The sequence below is a fragment of the Notothenia rossii genome (genome assembly GCF_949606895.1).
Source record: "Notothenia rossii genome assembly, chromosome: 7".
NCBI lineage: Eukaryota > Metazoa > Chordata > Actinopteri > Perciformes > Nototheniidae > Notothenia > Notothenia rossii.
This window is the reverse complement of record NC_136905.1, coordinates 15,457,002-15,469,760: the sequence shown is the minus strand read 5'-3', so window position 1 is coordinate 15,469,760 and position 12,759 is coordinate 15,457,002. Positions and strand designations below refer to the sequence as shown.

At 43.7% G+C, this 12,759-nt stretch overlaps 1 protein-coding gene across 5 annotated transcripts in view; it reads left to right on the top strand.

The window, feature by feature from the left end:
- satb1b (SATB homeobox 1b) overlaps positions 1-12,759 on the top strand; it is an 89,311-nt gene that overhangs the window by 52,117 nt on the left and 24,435 nt on the right. For 4 of the 5 annotated variants that reach the window (XM_079693416.1, XM_079693415.1, XM_079693414.1 and 1 more), the window contains 3 exons: positions 6,336-6,447; positions 7,624-7,701; positions 10,741-11,252. In XM_079693416.1, coding sequence (XP_079549542.1) covers positions 6,336-6,447; positions 7,624-7,701; positions 10,741-11,252 — 702 coding nt within the window. The remainder of the gene's footprint in view (positions 1-6,335; positions 6,448-7,623; positions 7,702-10,740; positions 11,253-12,759) is intronic. The other variant, XM_079693417.1, reaches the window with a different exon arrangement.

Sequence of the window (12,759 nt, the reverse complement as noted above, 5' to 3'; positions counted from 1 at the left end):
AAGATTGTTTTAGCTTTCCAGTGAGGATGAAAGAAGGGGCTGAACATATCTTGAACGTTTCTTTTTGTCTTGTATGTCTTTTAACAGCTAATTTGGTCTTCATTCAGATCTAAATGGCATGAACTGGTCTTACATTTCCTGTCATGGGGAAATGATTGCCAGCCATAGATTATTGGTAGCTTCAGTCACTGCAAATACTCTGATGTATTCTCATTGCTGTGTATCCTTGCCAGTAAATTATAAAAACGTAGGAATGGTTAACTGCATATTTAACAAGATATATTATAGTGAAACACTCACTTAAGAGTACAGATATCACATCTATACATATTTATTGTTCTTGAGCCAAATCTAAACCTTTATCGCCACGGCTGTTTTTCGGGCAACTCATTTAAAACCAGTTTTTAATATGTTAATGTGATTCAAAGGGAACTAGCTTCTTTGCTATGTAGTGACTCCTTGCTCTAATGATGTACATGGATCTGCCTTGTTCAAACATGGCTGCCGTGATGGCGTTTGACATCTGCTACTCTGCGGGGTTGCATTTGGCCTGCGTCACCCATAGAGCGGTGGTTTGTTCCTCCTTAACCCAATCAGTTTAGAGGAATGGTTGTTGCGGTTGAGGGACATCCCGGCGTTGCCTTGACAGGGACTCCCTGCTCTGTGACCAGTGTTGTCACCATGCAGTCTGATGAGAAGGTGAGCCTTTGGCCTCTCCTCTGAGTTTACCAGTTAAATGCGTGGGAGGAGAAAGGGGCGTTGCAGGAGCGAACAGAAATTGACACCTTTTTAGGATTAGTGTTTCCTCGATATTCTGCTGCGTAATCCCGGGCCAAAAAGAGAGGTTAACAGATGAGAGAATCACAGCAAGCGAGTGAAAGAGAATTAGTCCACCTCTGAACAGAGCTCTGAAGAAAGAGGGGGAGGAGGGGAAGTAGAGCATGGAGGGGAGGGCGTTGGGGGTTATTTTGTGAAATGCTGCTTTTGTCCAGGTCTTGTCAAACATTTAGTTTGATTCTTTTGTAGAGGGGAGGCATGCTTTGTGTGTTTGGGCTACAAATGGCACGAGGAAACTCTGAAAGAGAAATTGTATTCACTCGTGCTCGTGTCATTTCCCTAGAGGAACTGTCTTTGACCTTCACACATTTGAAGCCATCGTAAAGATTCACAAATTGGAAAGGCATTGCCTAGACCAAACTTCTCCTGATTCTTCCCGGAATAAGGCTTGTTATTTTTCTCTGAGGTTGCTACCAAGCTTAGCAAACCCCCTTGCCCATGTTTGCAGAAACTATGGCAACAAACGAGAACCCCCCCCACCTCACCCCACTGTTTCCCATTGCTACCACCTCTTCTTGCCCACCCCCTGCTCACTCTCACTGGGCGGCCCCTGGTGCACCAGCTGCTGCGTTGCGTAGCAGCAAATAGTCATCAAAATGCCATCTTTGCAGGCCTTCTCCACCTCAGCAGCCATAGGCGGAACCTGTTTGCCAGTATATGTGGGTGAATGTGTGTGTATATATGTACACGTGTGTGTTAGTCTGAAGAGAGGGGGGGTCATCTCAGTTGAGGTGGATATGTGCCATAATTGAGCTGTGTTAGATGTTGGCGAGAGACAAGGCAGAGTGTTGCAAATGGGATGCACGTTTTCCCCAGCTGATTCAAGACATCAGGCTAAGTTGGAACGATTGTGTGTGTGTGTGTGTGTGTGTGTGTGTGTGTGTGTGTGTGTGTGTGTGTGTGTGTGTGTGTGTGTGTGTGTGTGTGTGTGTGTGTGTGTGTGTGTGTGTGTGTGTGTGTGTGTGTGTGTGTGTGTGTGTGTGTGTGTGTGTGTGTGTGTGTGTGTGTGTGTGTGTACATTTGTGTAACATGTGTGTTTGTCTGCAGGGGTTGTACTTGTTGTGTGTTTGCATTTGCCAGTGTGTGCACCACACTCTAAAGCTGGCAGCTGGGTGCCTACAGTACCTGCCTGCTGCACTGCTATTTTCTTACACACACACACACACACACACACACACACACACACACACACACACACACACACACACACACACACACACACACACACACACACACACACACACACACACACACACACACACACACACACACACACACACACACACACACACACACACACTCACTCTCTCCCCCTTGCTTTCTCTTCCTGTCTCCCATGATGGGGAGTGGAGTAGATGTTGGGGACCGATAGTAGCCCAGTGCCACTTCCTGGCCTTGCTGATAAGCTCTCTGCAGATGGCTATCACTTTAAAGGGTCCACACACATGCTCCTGCACACGCATGCACACGCATACACACACACACACCGGCCCACACACACACACACACACACACACACACACACACACACACACACACACACACTCACACAAAGCCATGCTACCTGTTGACAAGCCCTAGCAGAGCCCTCCTGCTGGCACCGCAGTGGCAGCAGAGGCTCTGGTTATCTGCTTGATTTCACTTAGTGCGTATGCATGTGTGTGTGACAGAGCTTGGGGAAGAGCGATAGAGAGAAAAGGTGTGTGTGTCTGTGTGTGTATTGTTTGGTTCACACATACACACTGGGCCCCCTGTGAGAGGTAGAGTGATGTATTGAGGGAGAGGGCTGATTAATGAGGAGCGTTTATTAGAACATCTGTGTCAAAGATGGCGGAGGAAAAAGGGAGCAAGAGAGATAGAGAGAAAGATGGGAAGAGAGAGAAAGGCACACCGTCTTCTGCAGGTCTCTTGTTTGTTGCCTGGAGCCGCCTTAGCCCAGATATACTGTAAATAAAACATGGCATGCTGGGGGAAAGGAGTTAATTATCTCTCCTACTTGAAGGAAAACCCTTCTTACTTAAAATAAATGTTTTTTTGAAGGACCTTTGGGTTGGGAGTTGGCTACCGTACCATGTTAAACTGGAATGTGCGGTTTGGTGCTTTACCAGTCCTCGTCCCAATGTCTCTTTCCAAGGCAATAAATCAAGAACAAAACTATTCATTCTGATAAAACTGGCTTATGCTTATCATGATGAATAAACAGAAGTTATCATTTTAAGACCAGAGACGATTCCCTGATGCCAATATTGCTTAAAAAAGAAGGAGCTGCCTCATGCATAAATGTATGACCCATTTAAAGGGCAATTCTGACATCCTCACCCTAACCTGAACTCTATCAGGGCTTTTATTGAATGAGGGCTTTTCAGTAGATCTATTAAAGCCTGCCTTGTTATACCGTGTAAGTCCAAATGCAGACTTGTCCCTCCTTTTCTTTACCATGGTGCCCCAGAGCATGGTTTGCACATATACAGGACTGTCTCAGAAAATTAGAATATTGTGATAAAGTTCTTTATTTTCTGTAATGCAATTAAAAAAACAAAAATGTCATACATTCTGGATTCATTACAAATCAACTGAAATATTGCAAGCCTTTTATTATTTTAATATTGCTGATTATGGCATACAGCTTAAGAAAACTCAAATATCCTATCTCTAAATATTAGAATATCATGAAAAAGTATACTAGTAGGGTGTTCAACGAATCACTTGAATCGTCTAATTAACTCGAAACACCTGCAAGGGTTTCCTGAGCCTTGAAAAACACTCAGCTTGGTTCAGTAAACTAAATCACAAGTATGGGGAAGACTGCTGATCTGACTGCTGTCCAGAGGACCGTCATTGACACCCTCCATCAGGAGGGTAAGACACAAAAAGAAATTTCTCAAAGAGCAAGCTGTTCACAGAGTGCAGTTTCAAAGCACATCCACAAAAAGTCTGTTGGAAGGGGGAAATGTGGCAGGAAACGCTGCACAACCAAGAGAGATGACCGCAGCCTTAACAGCATTGTGAAGAAGAGTCGCTTCCAGAATTTGGGGGAGCTTCAAAGACAGTGGACTGAAGCTGGAGTCCAGGTATCAAAAGTCACTGTTCACAAACGTGTCCGGGAAATGGGCTACAATAGCCGTATTCCCATGGTCAAGCCACTTCTGAACTCAAGACAACGGAAGAGGCGTCTGACTTGGGCTAAGGAAAAGAAGCACTGGACAGTTGCACAGTGGTCCAAAGTCCTCTTTTCAGACGAAAGCAAGTTTTGTATTTCATTTGGAAGTCAAGGCGCCAGAGTCTGGAGAAAGGCTGGAGAGGAGCAAAATCCAAGTTGCTTGAAATCCAGTGTGAAGTTCCCACAGTCAGCGATGGTTTGGGGAGCCATGTCAGCTGCTGGTGTTGGTCCACTGTGTTTCATCAAGCCCAGAGTAAATGCAGCTGTGTACCAAGAGATTTTAGAGCACTACATGCTTCCGTCTGCTGAAAAGCTCTATGGAGATGAGGAATTCATTTTCCAGCATGATCTGGCACCTGCCCACAGTGCCAAAACCACCAGTAACTGGTGTACTGACCATGGCATTACTGTCCTCGATTGGCCTGCAAATTCCCCTGACCTGAACCCCATAGAGAATATGTGGGGTATTGTGAAGAAGAAGCTGAAAGACACCAGACCCAACAATGCTAATGAGCTAAAGGCCGCTATTGAAGCATCCTGGGCATCCATAACACCTCAGCAATGCCACAGGCTGATTGCCTCCATGCCACGCCGCATTGATGCAGTAATCCGTGCAAAAGGATTCCCAACCAAGTACTGAGTGCATTAATGGACATTTTCAAATGTTTGATTGTGTTTTGCTGTTATAAATCTTTTTTTTTTACTTGGTCTGAGGAACTATTCTAATTTTTTGAGATAGGATTTTTGAGTTTTCTTAAGCTGTATGCCATAATCAGCAATATTAAAATAATAAAAGGCTTGCAATATTTCAGTTGATTTGTAATGAATCCAGAATGTATGACATTTTTGTTTTTTTAATTGCATTACAGAAAATAAAGAACTTTATCACAATATTCTAATTTTCTGAGACAGTCCTGTATATACGTACATGGCTGCGGTGCTACCATATTTGACTCTACCTGGTACAAGCAGGTATGATTAGTATAGTCCTTTGTGACTTTGGTTCAAATGTGAAAAGCGATACCTGAAAATGTAACTGCCTTTGGTTCTCTTCTATTCTAAGAGGTGGTCTTTAAAAACGCTTGCTTATAAAAACTTTTGTGTGAAGTTTTTGGACTCTAAGGTCCATCCTCTTACAGTTTGAAGGACAGGGCATCACATGACGCTGGCCAAAACGTTGCTGAAAGCTGTCATCCTTTTGCTTTTGTTTAACCTCGAGCAGATCCTTGCCTGCTACAGTTGGACAAAATAAACTTGTGTCCATCTTGATCCTGTTGGAGCCTTGCTCAGATTTGTGCTAACTACGTTGTTGGTGTGTTCTGGTTGTATGTGTGTTAGACTCTGGTTTGTTTTCATCGCATTAGTTGCATAGAGCTCTAATAGAGAGGTCGGGGGTTCATTGTTGGAGTGACCTTTCTGAGAGCACAGCTGCCATCCTTTACCCTCTTTTTGTGCACCAAAGCTGGAGAACCAGAATCATCCTCTACCCGTTCATTGTGCTCGTACCTCCATGCTGTTCTGCCAGAAGGTTCCCCCGCCAACCTCCCAGCGCATACATTATAGAAATTATAAAGATGGCATACCTGTAATTTGAAAACAGATGGTTTGGTTCTTTTGAATATTTATAACAATCAAAAACAATTTCTCCTGCACCAACCTCGCTATTCGCCCGTAGGCCGGCAAGGTGTTAAAACATTCATTTTAATGAAACTGGAAGGAGAAAAAAAATATATCGCGTCTTTGTTTTTCTGAGGCATAAAGAGGATGGTTGAAGTTAATGTAGAGAGGGCAAAGAAGCGATTGTAAAGGGGGAGATGGGAGCACAAATGCGTTGCAGAACGACATGCTCAGTGCAGGCCTGGATATGCTTGAAGTGGTTGTCTTTAACAGATTGTATAAATAAAGAGCTGGGAAATAAAAGCGGTTTATCTGTTTGCATCGCCTGACTCCCCAGATGCTGATATTCAATAAGCCGCTATCTTCTTTCTTTTGAAGGTAAATATATTTCATGCCGTCTTCTCTTGATGTCAACAGACTCAGTTGACCTTTAAATTACCCACTCTGAAAAATCAGTCAAACTCACAGCATTTGATAGGGATGAATAGATAAAACCTTGCTTGATTCTTTTTATTTACATTTAGAAGAATAGACCCAACATTTCTGCATGTCCAATGGATTATTTTAGTGCTGGGTTTTCCCTATCTTTTATTTGTTTTGACAAGCTACAGTGTCACTGCATGTTTCACAAGCTTTAATATTATGTCTGTATTTTTCTAAAATGAGAATCTAAAGTCTCTCTCTCGTTCTCTCTCTCTCTCAATCAATCTCTCTCTTTCAGAGTATGATTTCCTCCATTGTGAACAGCACTTACTATGCAAATGTGTCGGCGGCAAAGTGTCAGGAATTTGGGCGCTGGTATAAACATTTCAAGAAGACAAAAGATATGATGGGTAAGCAAAACGGAGGCGCGCAAAGTATGGCGCTCACACTTTTGTCTCTTTGCACACACACAATCACACACGTACACACACCAGTCGTCATTACAATACGTTCTCTAACCAACTGCCTCTTTGTCTTCCTGCTGTTGCATGAAGCAGAAACACATTTTTATCTTGTTATCTAATAATTCAAGATAACTCCGCTCTGTTATGCAGCTGGGCGCAGTGTTATCTTTGGTTTATCCATTATTGCTTTAATTAACTCTAATGCAAGAGTCAGATTGAGGCCTCTGACTGTTTTTGTTGTTGTTGGTGAGCGAGTATAACGCTTTACTATTCCACAAACAAAAGGCAGCAATGAATTCAACCGGCCACCGCCTAGTCTGAAATTCAATTAGATCTTCTTATCAACCCTCTAACAACGCATGCTTTATATTATCACCAAAAAATCCCCTTTGACCCGCCAGGAAATGAGGTTATGTGATACTAGTGCCATCCCAGCTGGAACCACTCTGTCGCGAGCCTCACAAGGCAGTGTAATGTTAAGATATTAGCTTTAACAATCTGTTGAACAATCTTTTTTTGCTTTGCCAGTGCGCTACTGCTTGCACTGATGACAGATGAGATATTATATCAAAATGTTTTCCATGCAAATAGCGTGTTGTGATCATATCTTATCTGATCTTTTTTTCTTCTGTTAAAGTGGCAACATATGCTGAGAACAATATTCACTTCAGACCTGCTGTATTCTCTTGCATACTCCTACACATTTTCTGTCACAATTGTTTTCTATCTTGTTATATTTTCCTCAAAAACGGGGCTGCTGCAGCTGCTTGTATGGCTTCAGTGATGCTGGTGTTTTAAATGTCATATTAGTGCTTACTGCTTAGCTGGAATGGGAGAGAAGTACTGGAGAAAGTCCTAACCCTGTTTTTCTCCCTCACTTCTCTGTCTGTGTGTGTGTGTGTGTGTGTGTGTGTGTGTGTGTGTGTGTGTGTGTGTGTGTGTGTGTGTGTGTGTGTGTGTGTGTGTGTGTGTGTGTGTGTGTGTGTGTGTGTGTGTGTGTGTGTGTGTGTGTGTGTGTGTGTGTGTGTGTGTGTGTGTGTGTGTGTGTGTGTGTGTGTGTGTGTGTGTGTGTGTGTGTGTGTGTGTGTGTGTGTGTGCGTGTCCTTCCATCCGGTTGTGCAGGCATGCGCCAACCCTCCCAGCTGGAGGGATACCTGGGGACGTGTGTCCTCCGTGAGAGCCCGCGTGCCAATGCATTAGGTATGTCGCAACATGGGCACACACACTAACACACTTCCCTTTTAAGGACATTACCTTGACATAAATTAATTCCTTGACGATAACCTTAACTATGACTTCTGAATGCTTAGCCTAAATGCTACTGTAGCTCTAACCTGACATGAAGTCTAACAAAGATGAAAAACAAACCAATGTAGACCAAGTCGCCATAAAATGAGAATACATTTTGATAGATTTAGGACAAAGATAGATACACTGGCTCACATGCATATGGACACACACACACACACACACACACATACACACACACACACACACACACACACACACACACACACTGATTTGTCTAACTTGTGACAAGCCACATTCCTCTTTTAATACCCAACATTACTGCCTGTCTTGCCTAAACCAAATCATTATTAAAATCTTAATCTTAATCCAAAAACCAAATAGCATTTAAAGTCACATTAAAGTGACTGAAGTTTATTTACTTTGTGGCTTAAACTCTTTATCGAATTTTCATTTTCTCATCTGATCCTACCTTTGTTTTAAATGACACCAAATTCATGGTTACGCAAACGTCATAATATCCCTCATATGGACTATGTTGAATACTGTTTTTTAATAATTCTAATATTACTTTTATGAAGCATAAGCACGTCTTCGGGTCACACTCTTATGGAACATAGATTCCTGATAAGAACAAAACCACCAATGGTTTTGTACGCAGAAGCAACGATAAAGCAGCGATAACATCTCAAGATGCGCCTACACACATTCACAGAAACTCCAGCGCCCATGTGCCATGTTAGCCAGACCTCAGACACAAACCTTTGGCACACGAGCCTCAGGTGCCCCTCATACCCCGCGGCAACTCCCCCATCCTCAATATTCATGACGGGCTGCTGTCTGCTGTACGTGGCTACAAATGGCAGCAAGAGAAAACCTGGTGAGAAGCCAAGGTTGATGCTGGAAGAGAGAGTGGCACGGTCATCGCTTTGTGCTTTGGCAGTGGCGTCAAATGTGACTCTGCATTTACTTCACCGCTTTGCATTTAGCAAGCAGTTTTGAGCCCGAAGTCAAGGGGAAGAAGTACCTGGTCACAGGTACTGGCAAGCTGCTGCTCTGCGGCTGAAGTGGTGTTACCAGCCGCCAGCAAACACCGTCCCTCTTCTTTTGAGGTGGCAACGCTAGTACAGGGAAGTCAACACAAGAGAGAAAGTTGGGTCACTTTGTATGTCTCTCTTTCCCATTCCCTCTCCTACTCACACACACACGCACTCCCTCCCTCCCTCCCTCAGCCCACATCCCATTCCCATTGTGTGTTTAATCCGGGGCTCTTTTGTGGCAGGATTCCACACGAGGACTCCCGCTTCTGTGGCAGCCTTTTTCTCCCAGGGCCTGCCATGCTCTTCTGTCACCCCTTCTCTTTTCAATTTGCATGGAAATGCCTCCGTGTGCCTGTGTGTTTGTGTGTTGTGAGCATGCCCCCCAGCAGTCTGTGCGAGCGAGCATATGCACACACACATACACACACATTCACATATGAGTGAATAGACACGCCATACCATCAGAGCCAGGGAATGCCAGGGATTATAGGAAGAGATGTGATTATTACCAAGATTTTTTTTTGTTTTGTTTCTTCCCCCCACATCATTTGTTTTCGACAAACGCTCAATAGACCCGTCTTGGCCGGGTGTTTTGTGCTTGCTGACAGTTAAGAAACAGGCAGCTCAAATACACGATTATTGTGGGTATTTTTGGAAAACATCCATGCACTTAATCTTTCATCTGCTAAAAGATTCAGCTTGTTGAAGACTCTCCCCCCCCCCCCCCTTTTCCCCATAACAGCAATTTACGCTTTTTACAATCTCATACGATGCTTTTTCTGTGGGATGTGGAGGCACACTTCTAAGGTGTTAATGTTGCCATCCGTATGAATTCTTAAACGCTGCCCCCTCACTCAGCCAGTTGCACGGAAGAAGCCTCGGCATATGTGAATTACTTAAAGAGAGGCGGAAACCTCAAAACATTCAGCTGCTCCAAATGCTCATTCACTTCGCTGTGGGTAGTACTTTGAATGTTAAATCATTGTTTTCATCCTCTAAGCACATCATTTAAACCTGTCTTAAAATATTCCCGAGCAGCCATTATGGAATTAAAGATTCCCAAAGCAAGAGATGCCACAAAAATCTCAAACGCCATTAAATGACGGCACATAGATTTTTTTGTATTGTTTGTTCTCCACTCAGACAAGGTTACAGACTGTATCCTCCGATGCATTCCTTCTGTCTCCGTTCACTGCATTTATGTTGAGACAGTCCTCCACTAAAAATGTCATATTGGCTAGCTTGTGTTACTTATTTTAGAATTAATGATGTAAGGAGAGAATCCGATTTATCAGTACTGCTTCTGCCTCTGCCACACACTCTCATACGTACAAACACGCACATAAATGTTTTCCTTAATTAATCCTACACACACTCCACTGTCTCTTCAAGATTTCTTTTTCACATGATGAGGCCAGAGACGTTGTGAACTTAATTTTGAAGGCATGGCATGGCACAGGTCAAACACAATGAGGCTCTTTTATCTGCGTTAAAACATTTTTTGGAACCAGTCGTTGGCTGATCAACTCCGTCATATCCAATCAGGGAGTAAGAGGCCTCTGAAGGCCACTTATTAGGGAAAAGACAGTAATCCCCTGTTTATTGTGGTTTTGGTTTCTTGACATGAAAATGTGCTGACTGCAAAAATATTTTCCTTTCCATATCTCATGAATGGAAATGGAAATGTTTTCTGACAGGATAAGATTCACTTGAGGTTAAGTTGGATCTCAGTCAGAGCACATCTGTTTAATTTCTTCTGATTAGAGACATAGCTATGATGGCATTACATTTATCCCAGTTTTGAGATTGAGGTTAAACTTCCACAGCACAAACAGGGCCTCTTCTACATTTTCACTCATGTGTTTTCTTTTTGGTGTTCCACCTGTCTTTTTATTTATCTCTGTCTCTTCTGCCCTCCACTTTCTGCCCGTTTTCCTCCACTCTCCTCCAGCAGAGATGGATGGCCTGTCCGACCTCTCTCCACCCGGCTCCAATCACAGCCACAACCACAACCACAACCACCTGGGCTTCTCCCAGCAGCAGCAGCCTATCCCCGGCAGCACAGCAGAGCAGACGCCATCTTCGCCGGTGCCTCAGATGCAGCACGCCCCCCCGCCACACAGTGGGCAGAACGGCGGCCGACAGCCCCAGCTCCCCGGTATGCACCACCCGGGCCTGGTGTCCACGCCCATCAGCCCCCAGCTGGTCAACCAGCAGCTTGTGATGGCACAGATCCTCAACCAGCAGTATGCAGTGAACCGGCTGTTGGCGCAGCAGTCCCTCTCGCAGCAGTACCTTAACCACCCACCTGTCAACCGCAACTCCCACAACAAGCCCATGGAGCCACAGGTGACATCAAACACAGAGGTGTCTATGGACGTTTACCAGTGGGTGAGGGACGAGCTGAAGCGGGCCGGCATCTCACAGGCCGTCTTCGCCCGCGTGGCCTTCAACAGAACCCAGGTGAGGAGGGGACACAGATGGGCTACAGAACAGGGACTTTGCCAATTTTAAAACAACAATTATTGTCTACTAAAGTTATTGGCAAAGGTAAAAGTTGCTCCAACGCCTCTTTCTCCTTTCTGCTGTAATATTGGTAATTATAATAATAATAATAATCTAGGTTATTAGAACAGTTTTTATAACCTTAATATCATCAAATTCATAAAAAAGGTGCTATGTGACACATTGCATCCAGTATTTGCTATAGTAACTGATGATTTAATTACAAAAAAAAAATGTGTATGCCCCAGACTGTCAGTTTAAAGAACACATTTAGATTTTTTTAAACATCCTGTGGCACCGCTAAGCTCACAGGGTGAAATTGAAAACTCAATAAAAAGATATCATCTAAAAATGTTTGCACCTTTCCGCTTTTGAAATCCAATTGCAGAAAATCACTTAGTGTTTTCCTCACTGTCTTAAAAAACACCTTTTTTCAAAGGAAAAACATCACCTTAAAAATGTCAAGGGACCTTTTTATGTAAAAATACTAGGTAAAGAACGTGTGTTTATTTCCACAGTTTATATCTCATTTCTCACTCAGTAATGTAGCACCTCTACTGAACTTCAAGACAACTGGCAGCCGGCCATGTGAAAGACCCGGCCTCCGCCATGGCGCGCGTCCTCTCCCTGCCAAAATATGTGGTTTCACTTCATAGTCAGAAGCCTTACTCACATCCCCAAACACTCACACACACACACACACACACACACACACACACACACACACACACACACACACACACACACACACACACACACACACACACACACACACACACACACACACACACACACACACACACACACACTCACACACTCACTCACTCACTCACACACACACACACACACACACTCAGAAGGCAACGATAATGTCTTAAGACATCCCGTCGGTATTAGATGGGGGGAAGAGAGAGGTGACAGCAAACCTCATTACAACAGCATTCGCTTTGAAGTCGTTGTGTCGGAAAAATAAACTGGAACTGATTAGGATCTATTAGAATTAGAACGTACAGCAACGCCAGAAATAAATGTGTGTGTGTTAAATGTCTAAGTCAGACAGTGGTGTTTTTGTGCAAGCTCCCAAACAAACAGAGTCTTATCTGTGGCTGATATGAGGAATTAGCTCGTTGCCGTTGGAGAGCTTGCCTTTGGAGGATTATTTATTAGGCGTGTGGTTTTTTTCCACAAGTCTGTGTTAATAAAATAAAAAGGGGGGGGTTCGAGTAGTGACATGGAGGGGCTGCTGTAGGATGCAGGAGGTGTTTCAAGGAGGAAAACTGATTGACCAAAGAGATAGAGAAAAATAGTTGATGGCGAATAACGATAAACAGGCACACCTTGAAGAAGGCAGAAAAACAAACATAAATTAGATACGATACTAATCTATGCCCTGAATACTTGTGTACATTAAGTGCTCAGTCCCCTTCTTCATAAAACCATCACTCACTGAGTTTGATGAGTATCT